This window comes from Aotus nancymaae, unplaced genomic scaffold, assembly GCF_030222135.1.
Source record: "Aotus nancymaae isolate 86718 unplaced genomic scaffold, 86718_ANA_hifiasm-v0.15.2.pri h1tg000057l, whole genome shotgun sequence".
Lineage (NCBI taxonomy): Eukaryota > Metazoa > Chordata > Mammalia > Primates > Aotidae > Aotus > Aotus nancymaae.
In genome coordinates this window covers 37,540,415-37,564,038 of record NW_026988471.1, presented here as the reverse complement: position 1 = coordinate 37,564,038, position 23,624 = coordinate 37,540,415, and the positions used below count along the sequence as shown (strand labels likewise).

The 23,624-nt window shown below is 41.8% G+C and overlaps 2 protein-coding genes across 5 annotated transcripts; one reads left to right on the top strand and one right to left on the bottom strand.

The window, feature by feature from the left end:
- Positions 1-2,504: 2,504 nt before the first annotated feature.
- LOC105733104 (tetratricopeptide repeat protein 39B-like) lies at positions 2,505-4,215 on the bottom strand. Its single transcript, XM_012475346.3, is given in 4 exon segments — positions 2,505-2,743; positions 2,746-3,985; positions 3,987-4,139; positions 4,141-4,215. Coding segments are annotated over 4 exon segments (1,707 nt in total).
- Positions 4,216-16,352: 12,137 nt separating this feature from the next.
- SRSF7 (serine and arginine rich splicing factor 7) lies at positions 16,353-23,272 on the top strand. 4 transcript variants are annotated; one of them, XM_064364013.1, is made up of 8 exons: positions 16,353-16,616; positions 17,644-17,824; positions 18,108-18,284; positions 19,169-19,243; positions 19,656-19,757; positions 21,481-21,534; positions 22,057-22,092; positions 22,971-23,272. In XM_064364013.1, the coding sequence occupies exons 1-8, from the start codon at positions 16,589-16,591 to the stop codon at positions 23,023-23,025; spliced, it is 708 nt and encodes a 235-aa protein (XP_064220083.1). In that variant the 5' UTR covers positions 16,353-16,588; the 3' UTR covers positions 23,026-23,272. The 4 variants fall into 4 exon arrangements, with proteins under 4 accessions (XP_064220083.1, XP_064220085.1, XP_064220084.1 ...); XM_064364012.1 differs by having other exon boundaries at positions 16,476-16,616; positions 19,656-19,766; XM_064364015.1 differs by lacking the exon at positions 22,057-22,092 and having other exon boundaries at positions 16,471-16,616.
- Positions 23,273-23,624: the final 352 nt, after the last annotated feature.

Genomic DNA, 23,624 nt, shown 5'->3' with positions numbered 1-23,624 from the left:
TTACCAGTTTTTTATAAACAATATTATAAAGAATACATATGAAGAAATGTATATAAGGGGCTGGCCCTGGTGGCTCACACCTGTAATCCCAGCACTTTGAGATGCCAAGGTGGGTGGATCGCCTAAGGTCAGGAGTTTGAGATCAGCCTGGCTAATATGGTGAAACCCCATCTCTACTAAAAATACAAAAATGAGCCAGGTGTAGTGGTGTGCACCTGTAGCCCCAATTACTGGGGAGACTGAGGCAGGAGAATCACTTGAGCCTGAGAGGTGGAGGTTGCAGTGAGCCAAGATCACGCCATTGTACTCCAGCCTGGGCAACAAGAGTGAAACTCTTCCTCCTCAAAAAAAAAAAAAAAAAAAAAAAAAAATGAATATGGGGGACAGGACATGGAGCATCTGTGCCCTCCCTGGGTGCACCACCCTCCAGGAATCTCTACATGTTCAGCTATCTGGAAACTCTACCTAGTACCCTTTTTATTTTATTTTTCATTTTTTGAGACTTGCTCTGTTGCCCAGGCTGGAATGCAGTGGTGCCATATCAGCTCACTGCAAACCTCTGCCTCCCAGGTTCAAGCGATTCTCCTGCCTCAGCCTCTCGAGTAGCTGGGACTACAGGTGTGTGCCACCACGCCCCCAGCTATTTTTGTATTTTTAGTAGAAACAGGGTTTTACCATGTTGGCCAGGCTGGTCTCGATCTCCTTCTTGATCCACCCACTTCAGCCTCTCAAAGTGCTGGGATTACAGGTGTGAGCCACTGCGCCCAACCTTATTAGCTCAATCTTAACATAGCAAAACCACTAGACAGATACAATTTAGTATCCCCATTTTATATCCAAGGAATCTGAGGTACAGAGGCCCAAGGCCACACACAGCTAGTAAGTGGCAGAACTAGGATACAAATTGAGGTAACCAGGCCAGAACCTGACCTCTTAACCAGTATAACTACACTAATTAAATAATAAAGAATAACTCAAGCACAATTGTTCACTTCAAAGTCTATTTTTAATTTATGAGAAAAATGTTTTTAAAAGCAAACATTGCTAAACCTTGAAATACTAGCTCCACATCTTGTTTTAGTTGGTTGTTTGGATACCCTAAGTATTAAGGCAGTATGTTTCGTTGATGTGTTTTTAGCAAGCTACACTTTTCTAGCAACTTCTGTTTCAAAGGGTGACAACCAGGAAGACACACTCAGCCAGACTTAATGACCTGGAAATTAGGTCATTTTTTTTTTTTATCCCTAAGGTAGGTAAAATAATACCAAGCCCCATCCCTACAGCTGCTATTTACTTTCAGATTAACCCACTCACAATGGATTGATGCAATCGGTTTAATTATGTTGAAGAGCCGGTTTTATGGAGAATTACACCTTAGGGAGGATGACTGAAGGGAGGACTATAATGGTAACCAAACTCTTCCTCCAACAGCCGTGCATCTATCCTCTTGGCCTTATGTGTGTGTAGAAAAAGGAGAGGGCTTTCTTCTTTATCCTGTGGCAAACTGTAAACTCACATTTTGCTTCTTATTATCAAAAGGTTAAGAAATGTTACTGATCACACAGGGCGGACAATCCCCTCTGGTATAAAAAGCCAATAAAAATGATGTGTATAAGGGAAAATCATTCAGAGTCTGTGCCATTCAGTGCATCACTGTTTAGAATTTTTTTTTTAATTCTTCAGCTAAGACAGCAGAAGAGGTGATTTATTGTATGCTTGTTACAATTAGCCACAAGTGAACACAGAAATAGTCCAGAATGTCACAGATCCAGGGCAAAGAACCAACATGGGCTATTTTGGTTACGAGCAAGGTTGGTCTCAGAGGTGGTTTCCATGATCAGATGGCGATGGAAGCTCTAGATCCACTTAGACAAGTTCTAGACAGCAGCATGCAGTCCAGCAACTTGTACCAGCATCTCCAGCCTCTGACATTTCATGTTTCTGGGTACACAAGCTAGTAGTTTACTTGGATCTCTGTTCCATCGTTCTTCTTTTGCACTTCAACTTGTGGATTTGCTTCTTCCTCCACTTGGCTCATGGCACAGCAGTTTCCAAGAAGGTGGCACTAAGGCTGAGAGCTGAAGTCTTTTTATAAAAAAAAAAAAAACACAGTTAAATAAAAATATGTATAGGGTACTAAAATCCTTCGCACAGTGAGTTGTATATGTTATCTAGTGAGATGTTAAAAATGTTTTTGAGGTTTTGAAAATGTTTTCTAATATAATTGATAAATTTGTAACATAGGAGAGTTTTTTTAATGTACATCATTTGCCTTTTATTTCTCAAAAATGTGCTTCACTTCATTTGCCTTTAAGACATCGCATTTTATAGGTATTAGAAAGAAAGGGGAAAAGTCATGGCCAATTCCTTTCTCATTACTGATCAGATTCTTGGCAGCCACCTCTTGGATTTTTTTCCACAAAGAAATGATTTTTCTACCTGTTAATTACTGCTCACTGTAGATATTTCACTTACACTCAACAAAACCACACTTGGCATTTAAATCATTTTTCTTGTTCAAGGGCTATGTGAGTCCTAAACTGTAATCGGGCTTCCATGGAATAGTCTTTGTAATTTCTTACTTTGTCTAGTTTTTTCGTTGCACTGGCATAGTCTCCTTTTAGATAGTGTAAGATTCCCAGTTCATAATAAGTATATGGCACCAAATAGTCGTCATATTTTAACAATTTCTCCTTTTGAATGACATGATTAAAGTAATACTCAGCCTTTTCGTATTTGCCTGTTTCAGGCATAGAACTTTCAGTAAATTTAATAAACTTAAGTCATCTGTGCTATACTCTTTACGTGGATTTTCTTGTAAAAGATCTTCTCCTCTGTCAATTATTGATAGCCAGCTTGAAATAAGCTCAACTTTTTTGCTCATGACTCAGAAACCACTCCAGGCATAAATGAACTCCAGAAGCGGTTGGGCTGTAAACCAGCCTGTTGTAGCACCATAGCGCTGACCCTTCTCCGTAACAAACTTTTCTATTGGCACAGAACTGCCTAAAAATTTGATTCTCAGGCCTTCCACTTTTAAGAAGAGAGAGGTTATATCTTCACTTACTGATTTCACAAAATCAGAAGGAAGCAAAGCCAGGATGATAGCTTTACTGTACATGTAGATTGCCTTGGACCATCTGCTTTGTTGAGACAGTAGATTGGCATAGTGGTAAGCCTGCCTCCAATCCTGCCGTAAAATGTGGCACCACATGAATTCCCAGTAGCAGAGGTGATGAACCTGCTTCCATTCATTCTGAGTAAAAATGCACTCCTGTAATTTTAACTGTGCATTTTCAAAATCTCCTTTCAACATACTAGAACATGCATGAAAAAATTTAAATATGACACAGTTTGGAAATTTCTGGAGGTAGACTAGGAAGAGATCTTCTGTGGCAGAATTGTAAACCTTTTCAACAGCAAAAGCTACATAGATATAATCGTAATGAAAGAGTAGAGTCAAAAGACTTACAATATTATTTATGTGGGTTTCAGATGCACTCTCATGAAGCAAAGACAAGCCCACTTCTCTGTCACCAGAATATCCAATAATATTGAGTAGTTTAAGTGTCCTTGGTGGCACAAGTGATAACATCAAATTGAATGCTCCAAGTCCAAATTTTGTACCTCCAACCAGGTGTTTGTGGGTTTTGCTTTGGTTGTCAGGTATCTGTGTTAATACCTGTTGACAGTCTTTGTATATTTGGTAACTTGACCCAACATTGATCCTGCTTTTAAGGAAAGCAAGCATGCTCTCATCTTGTATAAATGACATGAAGGATTTCAAGATCAAACACTCAGCATAACAGACTTCTGCATGCAATTCCTCTTCTGTGATAGCTGTTATTTCCTGTTTACTTACTAGATGAGACAATGTCATTTTAGGTTTTTTTTGGAAATTGTTACAGGTGTTCAAAGCGTCCTTTGCAGCTATCATTCCAATCTGTAAGTCCTGTGGCTCAAAAGTCAGGATGGCCTTGACTGACAACCATAAAGAAACCATACATTAGGGAATGATACATGCTGTTTTTAGACCATGGATGAATGAGATTTAATGCATCTGAGAATCTGTTATTTAGAAATAAATACAATCCAGTGGTGCATTCTTCCAAGGAAGATAGTAGATTCATTGTTGTTGCCAACAGGGATACTTTCACGGGCATCTTCAAACTTGTCCTCCTGATCATTTTTTCTTTTACTTAGAGTAAGTGACATATTTGTTTCCCCACTTAGAATGAGAAATATTTGAAGTGGAAGTGGAGTGACGTGGTTGCAATGAGGGTAGCTCCTGATCTCCTGATTGAGATCACTTCTTTCACACAAAGCTCAGTCTGAGGTGATGCTGTTAAAATAGAGGCAAACAAACAACTAGCTGTGAGGTGCAGCATTAGGATATTATCATCTATGTCAGACAATGGGGGAACAAAAGATAATTTTAGTTACCCAGAAGATGCATTTCTGAAAAGTCCAAATCATTTGGAATGTGCTAAACAAAACCTGTTTTAAAAATTTGTAAATTTAACTATAGATGAGGAAAACATGCTTTTATTTAAAAAAAAAAAAAGCACTGCAAAGTCAATCCTTTGTAAGCAGAATTCTTTTTTTTTTTTTAAAGAATGAAGAAAAGGAAGAAAAAGGAAGAGAGAGAGAGAGAGAATGGGAGTATTGCTTTCTTGCCCAGGCTAGAATGCAGTTTAGTAATGGGTATTGAAAACCTCTTTTATACCAATAATTATACTTAATGATGTAGACAGGAAGGAATAAGGGAAGAAAATAACAAACAAGCAGCCAACCAATATTTCATTTAAACCTATGAAATGCTATGCGATTACTGAGGAGTGATTTACTTCCAATTATGTAGTCGCTTTTGGAATAGGTGTGAGGTGGTAATGTATGTTTTGTGTATTTGAAGTGGAGAGTTCTATAAATGTTTATTAAGTTTACTTGTTCCGGGTCTGAGTTCAAGTCCTGGATGTCCTTGTTAATTTTCTGTCTCGTTGATCTATAGAATCGTTAGCTCTTCTTGTTACATTGATCCTTTTGCCATTATGTAATGTCCTTCTTTGCCTCTTTTGATCTTTGTTGCTTTAAAGTCTACTTTATCAGAGGCGAGAATTGCATCTCCTGCTTTTTGTTTATTTGTTTATTTTTACTCTCTGTTTGGTTGGTAAATCTTCCTCTTTCTCTTTGTTTTGAGTCTTTGTGTATCATTGCATGTGAGATGGGTCTGGATGCAGCATACTGATGGGTTTTGGCTTTTTATCCAATTAGAATATATATAAGTTTAATACTGGCATTTGATGCTAGCTGGCTGTTTTGACCATTAGTTAGTGTAAATTTTTCATTGTGTTAATGCTCTTTGCTTTTTGATATATTTTTGGAAAGGCTGATGTTGGTTGTTCCTTTATATGTATAGTGCTTCTTTCAGAAGCTCTTGTAAAGCAGGCCTGGTGGTGGTGAAGTCTCTAAGTACTTGTTTGTTTGCAAAAGATTTAATTTTTCCTTCGCTTACAAAGCTTAGTTTGGCTGGATATGAAATTCTGGGTTGAAAGTTCTTTTCTTTAAGGATGTTAAATATTGGTCCCCACTCTTTTCTGGCTTGTAGGGTTTCTGCTGAGAGATCTGCTGTAAGTCTGATAGGTTTCCCTTTGTGGGTAACCTGACCTTTCTCTCTGGCTGCCCTTAGTATTTTCTCCTTCATTTCAACCCTAATAAATCTGGCAATTATGTGCCTTGGGGTTGGTCTTCTTGAAGAACATCTTTGTAGTGTTCTCTGTATTACCTGGAGTTGAATATTACCCTGCCTTGCCAGGTTGGGAAAGTTTTCCTGAATGATATCCTGAAGAGTATTTTCCAACTTGGATTCATTCTCTTCGTCACATTCACATACATGTATCAAACGTAAATTAGGTCTTTTCACATAGTCCCATATTTCCTGGAGACTTTGCTCATTCCTTTTCATCCTTTTTTCTCCAATCTTGTCTTCTCGTTTCATTTCACTGAGCTGGTTCCCGACTTCTGATATCCTTTCTTCTGCTTGATCAATTCGACTGTTTAAACTTGTGCATACTTCACGAAATTCTCGTGTTGTGTTTTTCAGCTCCATCAATTCACTTATATTCCTCTCTAAATTGTCCATTCTCGTTAACATTTCGTCTTTTTTCAAGGTTCTTAGTTTCTTTGCATTGGGTTAGAACAAGTTCTTTTAATTCACAGAAGTTTCTTATCACCCACGTTTTGAAACCTGCTTCTGTTATTGGAACACACTCGTTCTCCATTAAGCCTTGTTCCGTTATTGATGAGGAATTGCGATCCCCTGTAGAGGGAGAGGCATTCTGATTTTGAGTATTCTCTGCCTTTTTATGCTGGTTTCTTCCGTTCATTATATATTTATCCCTCTGTCATCTTTGTAATTACCGGCTTTCTAACTAGGTCTCTGAGCGGACATCCAACTTGTTGATTCCCAGCGCCGAAATCTGAGCAATCCACTGCGCCGGCCAAAACAGCGGTGTTAATATTGATGGTGCTTTTCTGCCCGGGAACCTCCAGACTCTGCACCAAGAACTGCCGTGCTAAGGCACCAGCAAAACCGCCGCGCCGGCCACAAGAGTTGCCCTGGTGACCTATGGGGCTCCTCCTCTGGGGATCTCTTGGCCCGTGAGCAACAAATATTCGTCTGAAAGTGTGGCGTCCTCTCGTTCTCTGCGCTTTCACTGGGAACTACGAGCCCGAGCTGCTAGTGATCAGCCATCTTGGATCCTCGATCTCTTGATCTTCAGCAGAATTCTTTTGTAACTATTCCTTCAACATATCGATTTCATATGATCATGCTTTTCTGTATTTGCATTATAGAACTGTACTGCGATAGCTGTAAAATTTCTCTATAAGAAGGCCTTGGGGGGTAAGAATCTGGTTGGAAAAGGGAATGTATTTATGTAGCTCTCTCTTTTTTTTTTTCTTTTTATTTTTTTGAGATGAAGTCTTACTCTGTTGCCCAGGCTGGAGTGCAGTGTCATGATCTTGACTCACTAACAACCTCCGCCTCCTGGATTCAGGAGATCCTCCCACCTCATTCTTTTGAGTAGCTGGGACTATAGGCATGTACCACCACCACGCCCAGCTACTTTTTTTTTTTTTTGAGATTGAGTCGTGCTCTGTTGCCCGGGCTGGAGTGCAGTGGCGCAATCTCAGCTCATGGAAACCTCCACCTCCCAGGTTCAAGCAACTCTCCTGCCTCAGCCTCCCGAGTAGCTGGGATTACAGGTGCCCACCACCACACCCGGCTAATTTTTGTATTTTTAGTAGAAGTGAGGTTTCACCACTTTGGCCAGGCTGGTCTTGAGTTCCTGACCTCAGGTGATCTGCCCACCTCAGCCTCCCAAAGTGCTGGGTTTATAGTGAGCCACCTCGCCCGGCCTAATTTTTTTTTTTTTTTTTTTGTATTTTTTGTAGAGGTGAAGTTTCTCCATGTTGCCCAGGCTAGTCTCGAATTCCTGGGCTCAAGTGATCCACCTGCCTTGGCCTCCTAAAGTGTTGGGATTACAGGCGTGAGCCTCTGTGCTTGGCCTAAAACTAACTTTTGACAAAATGAAACATTGCGGTCAATTGTATAGAACTTTGGACATGGAGAGATTTGTGTAAATCTAGAAAGATTTCCTAGTATTGTTCCTGTTAGAAAAAATAAATTCGAATGTAATAGTTGTTTTCACAGCATTCGGTAGGAAATTTTTTCTTCTACTGAGAGTCATTTAATACCTGGAAGCTGGGGTGGGAGTGGGTACAATGGAAGACCAATTCCAAATAGCAAGCTATTTAATTTATTCATAATAACAGAATAGGTTCAATTAATCTATTTTTAAAAGTAGAAATAGCAAAACACAACAGTAATTATTACAATACGTAAAAAAAATCCAAGTATACTTTAAAATGCACTTGAATTCTGTATTTTGATAAGTCAAAAGACAAAAGGGAGAGGTAGAACAGAGGAGAGTAATCAAAGGAAAAGGAAAAGAAAAAGAGACAGAAAAGCGGAAGAAACAGTTGCAAATTTTTACACAGAAGGAGAGAGAAAACAAAGAGGGAAAATATGTTACATATAAGAAGAAATGATAAGGAGGACAGCCCAAGAGGCATTATTTTAGATAAATGCCTTTTATATTTAGATAAATGCTTGTTATTTTATTTTTATTTTATTTTTGGGTTTTGTTTGTTTGTTTTTCTTTTTTTTTTCCTCCCCTCCACCCCGGCAGCTGTTTGTTTGTTTGAGGAGGAGTCTAATTTTATCGCCTAGGCTGCAATGCAACTGCATGATCTCAGCTCACTGCAACCTCTGCCTCCCGGGTTCAAGTGATTCTCCTGTTTCAGCCTCCTGAGTAGCTGGGATTACAGGCATGTGCCGACATGCCCTAATTATTTTTGAATTTTTAGTAGAGACTGGGTTTCACCATGTTGGCCAGGCTGGTCTCAAATTCTTTTTATTTATTTTATTTTATTTTATTTTTAATAGATGGGGTGTCACCATGTTGGTCAGGCTGGTCTTGAACTCCCGACCTCAAGTGATCCGCTCGCCTTGGCCTCCAAAGGGTCTCAAATTCTTGACCTCAGGTGATCCACCCACCTTGGTCTCCCAAAGTGCTGTGATTACAGGCATGAGCCACTGTGCCTGGCCCAATAAATGCTTGTTTTTACACTTAAGATTCAGTTATGTTTCAGGTTGTTAGCAACAGTAATCACTTTTTTTGTTTTTAATTTTCTTCTAGAAATATTTTAATAAAAATTGGCTATTTCCAAGAGACACCCACCGCATGCCCATCAATAAATCGCTAACTTTTTAAAAGCTAGGTTAAGGTGGAGCACAGTGTCTCATGCCTGTAATCCCAGAACTTTGGGAGGCCGAGGCCAGTGGATCACCTGAGGTCAGGAGTTTGAGACCAGCCACTAAAAATATAAAAATTAGCTGGGTGTGGTGGCGGGTGCCTGTAATGCCAGCTAGTTGGGAGGTTGAGGCAGGAGAATCGCTTGAACCCAGGAGGCAGAGGTTGCAGTGAGCTGAGATCGTGCCACTGCACTTCAGCCTGGGCAAAAAGAGCGAAACTCTTTATCTCAGATAAATAAATAGATAAATAAAAAGCTAGGTTAATTATACATTTATCTGAAAGGCCCAGTTCTTTTTTTTTTTTTTTTTTTTTTTTGAGGCGGAGTTTCGCTCTTGTTACCCAGGCTGGAGTGCAATGGCGCGATCTCAGCTTACCGCAACCTCCGCCTCCTGGGTTCAGGCAATTCTCCTGCCTCAGCCTCCTGTGTAGCTGGGATTACAGGCACGCGCCACCGTGCCCAGCTAATTTTTTGTATTTTTAGTAGAGACGGGGTTTCACCATGTTGACCAGGATGGTCTCGATCTGTTGACCTCGTGATCCACCCGCCTTGGCCTCCCAAAGTGCTGGGATTATAGGCGTGAGCCACTGCGCCCGACCCTTTTTTTTTTTTTTTTTTTTTTGAGACGGAGTCTCCCTCTGTCGCCCAGGCTGGAGTACAGTGGTGAGATCTCAGCTCACTGCAACCTCTGCCTCCTGGGTTCAAGTGATTCTCTTGCCTCAGCCTCCCAAGTAGCTGGGACTACGGGTACCCACCACCATGCCTGGCTAATTTTTGTATTTTAAGTAGAGAAAGCGTTTCACCATACTGGCCAGGCTGGTCTCAAACTCCTGACTTTATGATCTGCCCACCTCGGCCTCCCAAAGTGCTGGGATTACAGGCATGAGCCACTGTGCCCGGCCTGAAAGGCCCAGTTCTGAATGGAAAAGCCATGTAGCCCATTAGAAGGGAAATTCTTCTTCTTTTTTTTTGAATCAGTCTTACTCTGTTGCCCAGGCTGGAGTGCAGTGGCATGATCTCAGCTCACTGCAACCTCTGCCTCCCACATTCTAATGATTCTCCTGCCTCAGTCTCTGGAGTAGCTGGGATTACAGGCGTGGACCACCACTGGCTAATTTTTGTATTCTTAGTAGAGGCAGGGTTTCACCATATTGGCTAGGCTGGTCTCAAACTCCTGACCTCAAGTGATCTGCCCTCCTTGGTCTCCCAAAGTACTGGGATTACAGGAGTGACCCACCTCACCTCACCAGACTTTTTTGTGTTTTTAGTAGAGACAGGGTTTCACCATGTTGGTCAGGCTGGTCTCAAACTCCTGACCTCAGGTGATCCACCCACCTCCACCTCCCAGAGTGCTGGGATGACAGGTGTGAGACACTGCACCCAGTCCTTTTTTTTTTTTTTTCAATTTACCATTTTTATTTCTATTTTCTTTTATATAGAGAGATGAAATCTTGCTATGTTGCCTGGGCTGGTCTCAAACTCAAGCGAGTTCAAGCTTGAGTTCAAGCCTGGGCTTAAGCAATCCTCCTACCTAGGCCTCCCACAGTTCTGGGATTACAAGCATGAGGCACTGTACATGGCCTGTATTTTTAAACGTCTGTCTTCTGATTATATTTCTTGTATTTGTTTTCACCACTGAGTATGACTGGCACTTAGTCATTAAACTAAATTATGCTGGGAGCAGTGGGTCATGCCTGTAATTCCAGCATTTTGGGAGGCGGAGGTGGACTCATGCTAAGGTAGGAGGATCATTTGAGCCCAGGAGTTCAAGATCAGCCTGGGCAACATGGCAAAGCCCTGTCTCGACAAAAAATACAAAAAATTAACTGGGTGTGGTGGAGTATGCCTATAGTCCTAGCTACTCTAGAGGATGAGGTGAAAGGATTACTTGAGTCTGGGGAAGTCAAGGCTGACGTGAGCAGTGATTGCACCACTGTACTCCAGCCTGGGTGACAGAGTGAGACTCTCTCAAAAATATAAATGAATAAATAAAGAAATAATTGCTGGGTGCGGTGGTTCATGCCTGTAATCCCAGCACTTTGGGAGGCTGAGGCAGTCAGGAGTTCAAGACCAGCCTGACCGACAAGGTGAAACCTGGCCTCTACCAAAAATACAAAAATCAGCTGGGCGGGGTGGCACGTGCCTGTAATCCCAGCTACTCGGGAGGCTGAGGCAGGAGAATCGCTTGAACCGGGGAGACGGAGGTTGCGGTGAGCCGAGATTGTGCCATTGCACTCCAGCCTGGGCAACAAGAGCTAAAACTCCATTTCAAAAAAAAAAAAAAAACAACTAAACCAAAAAACCCCCTGCTGGGCACAGTGGCTCATGCCTGTAACCCCAGCATTTTGGGATACCAGGGCAGGCAGATCACTTGAGTTCAGCTCAAGACAAACCTGAGCAACATAGTGAAACCCTGTCTCTACAGAAAAAAATACAAAAATTAGCTGGGCATGGTGGTGCTTGCCTGTAGTTCCAGCTCCTTGTGGGAGCTGAAGCCAGAAGATCGCTTGAATTGGGTAGGTGGAGTTTGCAGTGAGTTGAGGTCATGGCCACTACACTTCACCCTGGGTGACAAAGTGAGACCCTATGTCAAAATAATAACAATAATAAATAATAAAATTATTTAAAAATAATAATACAGAAGGCCGGGCGCAGTGGCTCACGCCTGTAATCCCAGCACTTTGGGAGGCTGAGGCAGGTGGATCACGAGGTCAAGAGATCGAGACCATCCTGGTCAACATGGTGAAACCCCGTCTCTACTAAAAATACAAAAAATTAGCTGGGCACGGTGGCGTGTGCCTGTAATCCCAGCTACTCAGGAGGCTGAGGCAGGAGAATTGCCTGAACCCAGGAGGCGGACGTTGCGGTGAGCTGAGATCACGCCATTGCACTCCAGCCTGGGTAACAACAGCGAAACTCCGTCTCAAAAAAAAAAAAAAAAAATAATAATAATAATAATACAGAGTTTTGCCATGTTGCCCAGGCTGGTCTCCAACTCCTGAGCTTAAGCAATCCATCTGCCTCTGCCTCCTGAGTGTTGGGATTACAGGCATGAGCCACCTCATATGGTCATTTCATACTTTATAATACAATGTGACATTCCTCAGAAAACCTCACCATTACCTAGATTGTTTTACACACCTAAACCATCCATTTAGGTCATATTTATATCAGTGGGGCATTCCTGCACCACATTATTTCTTTTCCTAGTTTCACTCTTGAAGTTGGTCAAAGCACTGCAGTTCTTTAGCCTTTCATCCTTTAGTACTGATAGTTGTCCAATACTTGGTTAATGAGAAATTAATTTATTTTTCTTTTTTTTTTTGAGATGGAATCTTGCTTTGTCACCCAGGCTGGAGTGCAATGGAGGGGTCTCGGCTCACTGCAAACTTCGCCTCCCGGGTTCAAGCGATTCTCCTGCCTCAGCCTCCTGAGTAGCTGGGATTACAGGTGCCTGCCACCACGTGGGCTAATTTTTGTATTTTTAGTAGAGACGGGGTTTCACCATGTTGGTCATGCTGGTCTCAAACTCCTGACCTTGTGATCTGCCTGCCTCAGTCTCCCAAAGTTCTGGGATTACAGGCGTGAGCCACCACACCCAGTCTGAGAAATTAATTTCTTAATACAGTATGAAATAATTATGAACATGCCTCTTCCTTCTCAGAATGTCCTAACAGCATTGCAGAGGAAACAGAAGATCATGAAATGGTGAAAAAGAAAAGAAAGCTGTAGTTGAACATAGCTGTTTGGTTTAACCTACAGTACACACATACACAGCACATACATAAATATGTATTAAAGATTAGTATTTGTTATTATAGACTACTTATTTATATTAAAAATAGATTCTTGGCCGGGCCCGGTGGCTCACGCCTATAATCCCAGCACTTTGGGAGGCCGAGGCGGGTGGATCACGAGGTCAAGAGATCGAGACCATACTGGTCAACATGATGAAACCCCGTCTCTATTAAAAATACAAAAAAATTAGCTGGGCATGGTGGCACGTGCCTGTAGTCCCAGCTACTTGGGAGTCTGAGGCAGGAGAATTGCTTGAACCCAGGAGGCGGAGGTTGCGGTGAGCCGAGATCACGCCATTGCACTCCAGCCTGGGTAACAAGAGGGAAACTTCATCTCAAAAAAAAAAAAAAAAAAAAAAGGCCGAGCGTGGTGGCTCACGCCTGTAATCCAAGCACTTTGGAGGCCAAGACGGGCGGATCACCTGAGGTTGGGAGTTCAAGACCATCCTGACCAACATGGTGAAACCCCGACTTAAAAAAAAAACAAAAAATAGAAAGAAAATAAAATAGATTCTTGGCGTGGCGGAGGGGGAAACTGAGGTCCAGGAGGCAGAGTCTGAGGTCTGTCCACTTCTCATCCTGCCTTTAAAAAACAAACAAACAGATTCATGTGCAAAAGGTTTAAATTTGTTTTTCCTTTCTTGTTTTTTTTTTGTTTTTTAACCTTTCTTGTTTTAAGGTTTTGACATCCAAGCTCAACTGGTGATAATGATTTAAAAATGAAACTGAAATGGTGAGAGAAGTAAGATTAAAAAGGGAACCTTTTTGTTAATATTTCCCTGGAAATACCAAATGTAGGAAATGCAGATACATTTTGAAAACTGCTGTAAAAGGCTTATGAATTACTCTCCTTTCCTAAACTAATAATATTGTCAAAATTTAACAATAGTAACATGTTAATAATTAATATTTCATATTAGGAAATATTACAACATTTGAACTAAGTAGTTTTCATATTCAAACAATCTGAGAATGTAAATTTAACACAGATTTCTAGAGGAAGAAACTTATGTGGGTGAATGTGATTTCAAAGCGAATCAGCAGGAATAAAAGTCCTCTGCACTGTAAAATCTCCCTGATTTGGATTGGATTGACATTTAGTGAAAAGAATTGGTTGCCTGTTCTTAAATAGTGTTCAGTAGAAAGTAGAATAGTGAATGAGAATAGTATACGGTACTATTATTTTTTCATGGTAACCAGATCAACAAAGCCTGGCCTCCTACTGGCCCTGCTTTCATAGGGATAAATAGTATGTAATTAGTTTATTGAACACCTGTCTCCAAGACAGGCATGTCTGCGAATTAGGGTCTGAAACCAATTGGTTAGAAATTTTAAAACTGTTTCTATTTACTATTATTTGCTTAGAAATTTCTTTAGTACAACTATAGACTTTGTTTTGTTGGTAGAGATGGGGGTCTAGTTCTGTTGCCCAGGCTGGTCTCAAAGTCCAGGACTCAAGCAATCCTTCCACCTCCACCTACCAAAGTGGTGGGATTACCAGCATGAGCCACGAAGCCTGACCTAGACTTTGTATTCAGAGTCAAAAGAAGTTTATTGAGGTTTATTAGGAACTATACAGTATAATATGCACTACCTCTCAAGCAGGTATCTATGCTTGGTTCACAGTAATTGTCTTTTTTATTTTATTTATTTATTTATTTATTTTTCCTACTCCAACCCACAGTAATTTTCATAGCTTCTTAACAGAAGAGAGTCAACTTAGTGAGGCTTTACAGGATTGATATTCTATCTTTTAGGGACTATATAATTTTTTTTTTTTTTTTTGAGACAGAGTCTCACTCTGTCCCCCAGGCTGGAGTGCAGAGGCACGATCTCGGCTGTCTCTGCAACCTCCGCCTCCCGGGTTCAAGCAATTCTCCTGCCTCAGCCTCCCGAATAGCTGGGACTATAGGCACACACCACCGCGACCAGCTTATTTTTTGTATTTTAGTAGAGATGGGTTTTACCGTGTTGCCCAGGTGGGTCTCGAACTCCTGAGCTCATGCAATCAGCCCACCTCGGCCTCCCAAAGTGCTGGGTTATGGGCGTGAGCCACTGCACTTGGCCCCTATATAATTTTTATAATTATTGTTTAATTCTTTTGAGAAGAACCTATAATCTTTATATTGTTTCTTTTGAGAAGAACCCAGTAGATAAAAACAAAAATCACTAAGACTTAGGAGAACACATATACTCTACAGAGCTTCTATTTTCTTCCTAGAGATGTTCCTGAGACAGACTAATTCTCTCCATAACTTCATCAATTTAAAAAATATGCATACAATCATACCATGACCTGGAGAGAATCCTCTTGTTTTATTCACCAGCTAAGCCTCCTTTCCCTGTAGTCTACATTCCACACCTATACATACCAAATGAAGTTGCAGAAGATGAAAACGATAAAAATGCAAATACCTAAAGATGTCCTTTTTTTATGTATAACATTTCCAACTTTTGTGTATTCCAAGAATTTATGATGTAATGTCTATGTTTCTAGCAAAAAAGAACTGAAACCTGTATTTGTAGTTGGTGTCTGGAGCAATTCTAATGTAAAGAAGTTTGGCATTTATTTGGTACTATTGAGTGGCTGAGCAGCAAGCCTGCTATTTCCACTGCGTGGAGATATTCGAAGATGATTTAGGGGCCGGGCACAGTGGATCACGCCTGTAATTCCAGCACTTTGGGAGGCCAAGGTGGGTGGATCACGAGGTTAGAAGTTCGAGACCAGCCTGGCCAACATGGCGAAACCCCGACTCTACTAAAAATACAAAATTAGCCGGGCATCGTGGTGCACGCCTGTAATCCCAGCTATTCGGGAGGCTGAGGCAGAATGGCTTGAACTCAGGAGGCGGAGGTTGCAGTGAGCTGAGATGGTGCCATTGCACTCCAGCCTGGGCAACGAGAGCAAGACTCTCTTAAAAAAAAAAAAAGATGATTTAGGAGTCCAAATAATCCCCAGGAACTGAGTATTAGTGGATCATGTGTGTTACTACAATACAAAGCAGAAAACATTAGAAAGGAAAAGCAAATCTATTACTCTGGGTTTCAGATGCAAATAATTTCCAAATTGCCACTGGCCAAAATGCTTTAAACATTCAGGGTTTTGTCACAGTTTCAATATAACCGGGAAGAGGGGGAACCCCACAGCTCTATTCCTTTGTCTTTCAGACTCCAAGAACTCAGACCGTGGTGGTGACAAACTGGTGACTGGTTCGGAAGAAGCTGGAGCGGGGCGTGCATGGCAGGAGACTACCACAAGTCTCTGGGGGCGTCATCCTTCCTAAGGTCTATGGTGTAAAAACCAACACTCAGAATGGCGGGGTTCATGGACTTTTCACCATGGCCAAACTTTCGATTACCTCTGATGAGCCCCAAAGATCACAGAGTAGCAGACTAGGCCAGGTCCCGCAACAGAAAGGCGCGACGGCTGCAACATCAGTGGTTAAATTGTACAGCCTTTCATAGGCCGGTCTAACGCATCTGTACGAAGATAAGGCTGAGGGTCCCTAAACTGGAGAAAACGAAAAGGCGGCAGGGGGTAGGGAGAAAGGAAGGAAGACAAGGAGGGTGTAGAAAAGGGGGAGGGGAGGGGGCGGGACACCACGGGAAAGGCCTCAGGTTTACTGGCGAGATCGTGGCGTTCCCATGGAAACGTATCCCTCCGCCCGTGACCGGCGTGTTAGTCTCTTCAGTTCCTTCCGCGTCGCTTCTCGGCTGTTTCCGCCCAGCTCCTTTGTGCCGCGCAGAACAACGAGATGACGCATGCGCAAAGCCCAGCCGCCGCATATATAAATGCGAACCCGGGCTCTTCCTCGTAGTACCGTCGGGACCGTTGCCGGGTGAGGTTGTGTGTAAGCTTTTGCGTCGGTCGAGCCCTGGGCGCTGCGAGCTAGAGCCGAGCACGCGGGTCGGTCATCATGTCGCGTTATGGGCGGTACGGAGGAGGTAAGAGGCTGGGGTCCTGTGAGGGTTGGTGTGGTGTAGTGAGCACTGCGAGGCCGTAGGGTTGGCGCGGCGGTTGGGAGACGGTTATTCCGCGTGCGTAATGGCGGCTTAGTCGCACGCCATACGAAGCTGGAGGCAGCGGGGGCGGGGTGGTGAAGGGAGATAGGGGATGGCGGGTGTACATCTCTGCGGAGTTCCGTACTCTTGGGCATTTCTGTGGCCCAACCCAGCCTGAAGCAGGGTTGAGATCACAATTTTCGCGTTGCCCTTCTCGGAGCCGCCCGCCGGCCCCCTCCCCCCGCCCTCGGCGGCGGCTGCCATTTTGCGCACGTTGACGACCGTGGTGGCGCATTTCCTCAGCGCTTTCCCGCCACTTCGGCGGACAGATCTGGCCGCAGCCGTAACTAAATATCGTGGTTGTGTTTGAGACGGAACGAAATGGGCAGCTGTGAGCTGCGTGTTCTCCTCAAACGGTTAAATTGCGGAATGGGAAAGGGAACGTAATCTTTGCGACTGGAGGCTGGGTTTTTTTTTTCCTCTTTTAGTTCTTTCGAGCGCGGTTTATGGCTTTGGGGCAGAGAGCTGGAGTCTTGGGCTAGCCTGTGCCTGGGGCGGTTGTCGCGGAGGACGAGAGCCTGGGCAGCTCTCCCTGCCCGGCCCTTACCGAGGCCCGCCCGGCGCTGCTGCCGCGGGCCCGCGCGCTCCTAGCGCACCCGGGGCTGCCGGGACTCGGGCGGGGCGGGGCGGGGCGGGGCCGGGCCGGGTCCCGCCCCACGCCTCTGTGTATCCTACCATGCATTTCTGTTGCGGACGGTCACCTCTTAGTAGAACGTTAAGAACTTTGTTAAAAGTCTAGGTTTTCAAGGATTTGCGGACTTCACCGGTTTTAGGACTAAGTTTAATCTTTAATAGAGGGTATTAAATGTGCTTTACCCAGTTTTGAGGATGGTCCATTTTAAGGCAAATAATTCATTGAAACTTGGGCCAGATTTTGCATAACGTGCCTTCTATTTGCGTTTTTAAACAGAAACCAAGGTGTATGTTGGTAACCTGGGAACTGGTGCTGGCAAAGGAGAGTTAGAAAGGGCTTTCAGTTATTATGGTCCTTTAAGAACTGTATGGATTGCGAGAAATCCTCCAGGATTTGCCTTTGTGGAATTCGAAGATCCTAGAGATGCAGAAGATGCAGTACGAGGACTGGATGGAAAGTAAGATGTTATGAAATTCATGTGCATTAAAATATATTGTGGTCTAGATAATGAACTGAGTGCTAAGCTTGGATTCTGAAATCTGGAGGAGACCTTAAATAGTTGATTATAGTGTTGCTTGCTAAAGACACAAGAAGGTTAAAGAAGATATAGATGGAGTTACGGCTTAGTAAAGACTCCCAAAGTTTGTGAGGGGGAAAGAGTGGCTGGAAGGAGTTCTTTTAAATCCAGAAGTCCTGAATATATTTTTAACTGCAGAATTTCGTTACTTTACTTTTATTAGAGTGATTTGTGGCTCCCGAGTGAGGGTTGAACTATCAACAGGCATGCCTCGGAGATCACGTTTTGATAGACCACCTGCCCGACGTCCCTTTGATCCAAATGATAGATGCTATGAGTGTGGCGAAAAGGGACATTATGCTTATGATTGTCATCGTTACAGCCGGCGAAGAAGAAGCAGGTATTTATTTTAATAAAGGAATGGTTGGTATTCTAGTTAATCAAGTAATTTTTTTATTAGCAAGGCAGAAACTAGTGTTTTTCTATAAACTTGAATGTTAATTGTACAGGTGTATTTTTACAATTTTTGTTTAATTAAAAAAATGTTACTATATTAATAATCAACCTGGTCAAAACCTTTCAGGTTTCTTCGTTTGAGTCAGTCGCCTTGATTCAGAATGTCACGAGCCTTATGATATCATGCTGAGGCGCCTTGCAAATCCGACAATTAAGATCCTCCTAGACCTTGAGGTGATCAGCATAAGAGGCCAGATCCCCTCGAGTCATCTACACCTAGCTTCACCTTATTCTTTAAAGGGCAGAAAATTTGAGACGGTGATCGCCGTAACAGTAAATTTGGCTTACAATTGGGGGCCCCCCTCCGGTTTAGAAAGAGGAACACCAGATTGACCACATTCCCAACTAGAAAAATCTTCTTGCGTCAATCAAGCCTCACCTGGCTCATTTGGCTGTCAGTTTGATCGTCGTTAGATTGAAGAAAACATCTAGATGCAGCGATCGGCTATAGATACTTCTAGATCGTCTAGATCTACTAGACCATGGGCCAAAGAGGGTCGACCTGCAAACTTGCAAGGTTTATTTTAAATACACATTATAGTGTTTTATATTATGTAATTCTAAGTTGTAATTCAGCTTTTAACAAATCTTTTTTTAGGTAGTAAAAAAAAAAAAAAAAAAAAAAAGACAACTAATAGGCCCAGAGTTTATTTCCAAATGAGACACTAAATTTAAATAGTTTTGAGATTTGATTTCAGCAGAGGCACACAAACTCTTAAAAATGAGTTATGGTCTGACATTTTGTTTTTTCTCTAACTTGAAAAATAGGTCACGGTCTAGATCACATTCTCGATCCAGAGGAAGGCGATACTCTCGCTCACGCAGCAGGAGCAGGGGACGGAGGTGAGATCTTGTTTAATTCAAGTCTTAATGTATTATTTTTAAATTCACTGATAGTCCAACACAGAAAAAACTCATTTTTTTTTTTTTTTTTTTTTGAAACAGTGTCTTGCTCAGTCAACCAGGCTGGAATACAGTGGCATAACCACGATTCACTGCAACCTTGCCCTCTTGGGCGTAAGCAGTCCTCCTGCCTCAGCCTTCTGAGTAGGTGGGACTGTAGGCACTGTCACCATACCCAGCTAATTTTATTTTTGTAGAAATTGACTTGCACTGTTTACCAGGCTGGTCTCAAGCTCCTGGGCTCAGATGATCCTCCCAAAGTGCTGGGATTATAAGCATGAACACTGCACCATTCCCTACTTGAAGTCTTAACAGGCAAAAAAAAAAAAAAAAACTGTTCTTTAATTTTTAGGTCAAGGTCAGCATCTCCTCGACGATCAAGATCTATCTCTCTTCGTAGATCAAGATCAGCTTCCCTCAGAAGATCTAGGTCTGGTTCTATAAAAGGATCGAGGTATTTCCAGTATGTAACACTTTTTTCTTGTTTGTGTTTGGATTGTTCACATTTTAATAGCAGTAGAGTGTCTTAAGGACATGATTCATATGGATTGCTTCAAGGAATATTGAGATGTAAAAGATAAAGAACAAAGATTAAAATTTATGTTATGTGCAACTTTATACCATAAATTTTAATCTAGGTTTTTGTTTTTTTGAGACAGTCTCACTCTGTCACCAGGCTGGAGTGCAGTGGCGTGATAACTGCAACCTCTGCCTCCCAGGTTCGAGAGATTCTCCTGCCTCGGCTTCCAGGGTAGCTGGGATTACAGGCATGGGCCACCATGCCCAGCGAATTTTTGTGTTTTTAGTCAAAACAGGGTTTCACCATGTTGGCCAGGATGGTCTCGATTCTTCATCTTGTGATCCATCTGCCTCGGCCTCCCAAAGTGCTGGGATTACAGGCATTAGTCATCGTGCCTGGCCATATTAATCTAGTTTTACAGGTGAAGAAAAGGGCTACTAGAGATTTTAAGGCTTGTTAGAGGCCATGGTGGTAGAGAAGGGTCTAAAGCAACACAATTCTAGTGAAGACTATGGGTGAGCATGATGCTGTAAACATTTCTGGCTTCGGCCGGGCGCGGTGGCTCATGCCTGTAATCCCAGCACTTTGGGAGGCCAAGGCGGGCAGATCACAAGGTCAAGAGATTGAGACCATCCTGGCCAACATGGTGAAACCGCGTCTCTACAAAAAATAGAAGATAGAAAAAGATTTGCCAGGTGCAGTGGCACGTGCCTGTGGTCCCAGCTGCTCGGGAGGCTGAGGCAGGAGAATTGCTTGAACCCGGGAGGCAGAGGTTGAGTGAGCCAAGATTGTGTCACTGCACTCCAGCCTGGAGACAGAGCAAGACTCCGTCTCAAAAAAAAAAAAAAAAATTCTGGCTTCAGATGATTTGATACTAGTTCTGAAAGATGATAATTGATTTTCCTGACAAAAAGGCCCATTAGAACCAGGAAAAGAGAGTAGAAGCAAGTAGAAAACATTGCTCATTTTTGGAATGATGAGGTTGATTTGAGACATTAGAAAGTTGACTGGGGCAGTAGTGTGTACGTACAGATGAATATGGGTTTTGTTTATATGGTTTCAGACCTGAAAAAGCTAAGAACCAGAGCTTTACTCTTTGTAGAAGTCCTTAAAAGAAGATAGAATGAAGAAAATTGTAAAATCAGTATTGTAATATGTAATTAACAATATTTGCAATGATAGTGGTACAGAATGCTGCTGGGAGTTAATTGCTGTTTATAGCACAAACCTTTATATGCAGGAATTCTGAATCTTGTGGTCTACTTGAGAAAGCTGTGGACTGTCTCTTAAGTATTTAATTTGATTCCAGGACCTCAAAATCTTTAAAAAAATAATGTCAGTCTGATTTGGTTTGTCTGGCAAATTGATGGCCCTCAAACATTTGATGATCAAGATTAAAGCCTTACTAAGTGGTGGATTTCTTTTCATCTAGCCTTAATCACCTGAATTAGCCTCAGAAACTAACCAATTGAGTGATAGAAATAAGTAATTGAAATGGTGTTTCCTTATATTTGATAACCGTTTTTTAAAAGTGTTAGAATAAGGCAAGTGTTGCATCTTCCTTAGGTTTAGCTCCTCTACACCTAACCTAATACAGTGTTTTGTAGTTCAAGGAAATTCCTGTGGACTAATTGGTATAATTGTGGTTTTCACTTAGATCCCCGTCGAGGTCAAGATCAAGATCCAGGTCTATTTCACGACCAAGAAGCAGGTAGGGTAAAAATCTGATTATGCTCTTCTAGTTATATGGCACCAATATCCAAAGAGTTCAAAGTGTTTTTAATTGTTGAAATTTTAAGTGATAACTCTAAACTTAGGTGCTAGTGGAAACACAGTACCTTATTTATGTATGTCCTACATATTACTAGTTGACTTTCCCTGAACAAGGGAATGTAAAACTGTAGTGAGAAATAAGTTTGTGACTTTGGGGATTATATTAAAGAGGCCCTTGTTAGAACTGATAGCTGCATGGAGAAGCATCCTGAAATTAATGTGCTCAAAGCAGAATGTAAAAGATTAATCATGGTAAAATATAGTAATTAACTCTTTTTTTGAAAAACAGTTGTTGGAAGATTGGCCTTTGTTAGCAACAACTGGTAGGATGTTCGTCAGTTGAAGTACAGTGTGACATTTATAAGCTTAGCACATTTGGGGGTTTGTTTTATGGTATTGTGACTACAAGAAAGGGATTGGTTAGTACTCTTTCTTAATAGAATTTCTCATGTTTTAACAGCCGATCAAAGTCCAGATCTCCATCTCCAAAAAGAAGGTAAGCTAAATGTTTTGTTGCCAAATCTTGCCTGTCAAGTGTGGCCTCTGCAGAATTTGTTTGCTTATTGCTTTGCAGTCTTTGAGCTCTTTGGAGAATTGGTGCTATATAGATTAAAATACAATGCTAAGTTTCTGAACTGATTGCTTTTCTTGATTCATAAAATGTTAGGGTGATTATTAAGATGTGATTGGTCCTGTGAGTACTTGGTAGAAATTTTGATCAGAAACATGCTTTTTCCCCACATGTACAATAGATACAAAGTGAGGAGAGAAGTCTTGCAAATAGCTATCTGACTAGTGCTACTTAATGACCAGAAAACTTCAAATAGTTGTCAAATTTAACTGCAGGTTGACCTGGCAGTTTTGACAAGGATAGCCTAATTTTCTTTCTTTCTTTTGCTTTTCCTTTTTCTTCTTTTTCTTTTTCGTTTTTTTTGAGGGAGTTTTGCTCTGTCGCCCAGGCTGGAGTGCAGTGGTGGAATCTTGGCTTACTAGTTCAGACGATTCTCCTGCCTCAGCCTCCCGAGTAGCTGGGATTATGGGCGCCTGCCACACACCCAGCTAATTTTTTGTATTTTTATTAGAGACTGAATTGCACCATGTTGCCCAGGCTAGTCTCGATCTCTTGACCTCAGGTGATCCAACTGCCTCGGCCTCCCAAAGTGTTGGGATTACAGATGTGAGCCACCACACCTGGCCAGGGTAGCCTAATCTTCAGCCAGGGACAAAAGATAGATACGTAACATGTCATTTTTAGGTCTTTGCTATAGGAAATCAGTACCTTAGGCCACCTTTGAATTTATTGAAAGTTAGTACATGTACATGAGAGTTTCAATCAACACTAATTGGATCCAAACCTAATGTTTTTCTTTTTAGTCGTTCCCCATCAGGAAGTCCTCGCAGAAGTGCAAGTCCTGAAAGAATGGACTGAAGCTCTCAAGTTCACCCTTTAGGGAAAAGTTATTTTGTTTACATTATCATAAGGGATTTGTGATGTCTGTAAAGTGTAACCTAGGAAAGATAATTCAACCATCTAATCAAAACGGATCTGGATTACTACTACTATGTAAATTCACAACAGTAAGATAATATACATTTTTGTTGAATGTATTAACATCCTATGGTCTGAAAATGTGGGTTTTTATTTGGCACATTTAAATAAAATGTTTCTAACTAGATTTTTGATTTGTGTTCAATATTAACACTTTTCAATTTGGTAAATTTCAGTCAGACATCATAATTGTTAACCATATTCATACAGACCTACATTCAGAATTGAAAGATGTTGGTGTGAACATCACTAATTGTTCTATACATAAAACTTGGCCAGGATCTTAAGGGACTTTGAAAATTCCATTTTACCCTTGTAGCTTTGGGTAAGATGACCTTGAGTCCCCTATAATACAGCATGAATACATCATGACAGATCCCTAAGTCAGCTAATCTATTTGAAGTTGATGTTAGTAGGTATTGTCAAACTAATGATCAGTGGTCAAGCTAGTGGGACCCCTGATTTGTCTATAAATGAGC

Bases quoted from the DNA above. Each gene is read 5' to 3' on its own strand.
- SRSF7 (XM_064364012.1), top strand. From the start codon at position 16,589: ATGTCGCGTTATGGGCGGTACGGAGGAG. The intron at 19,244-19,655 runs GTGAGATCTTGT...TTTAATTTTTAG, and splicing joins AGCAGGAGCAGGGGACGGAG to GTCAAGGTCAGCATCTCCTC. The intron at 21,535-22,056 runs GTAGGGTAAAAA...ATGTTTTAACAG, and splicing joins ATTTCACGACCAAGAAGCAG to CCGATCAAAGTCCAGATCTC.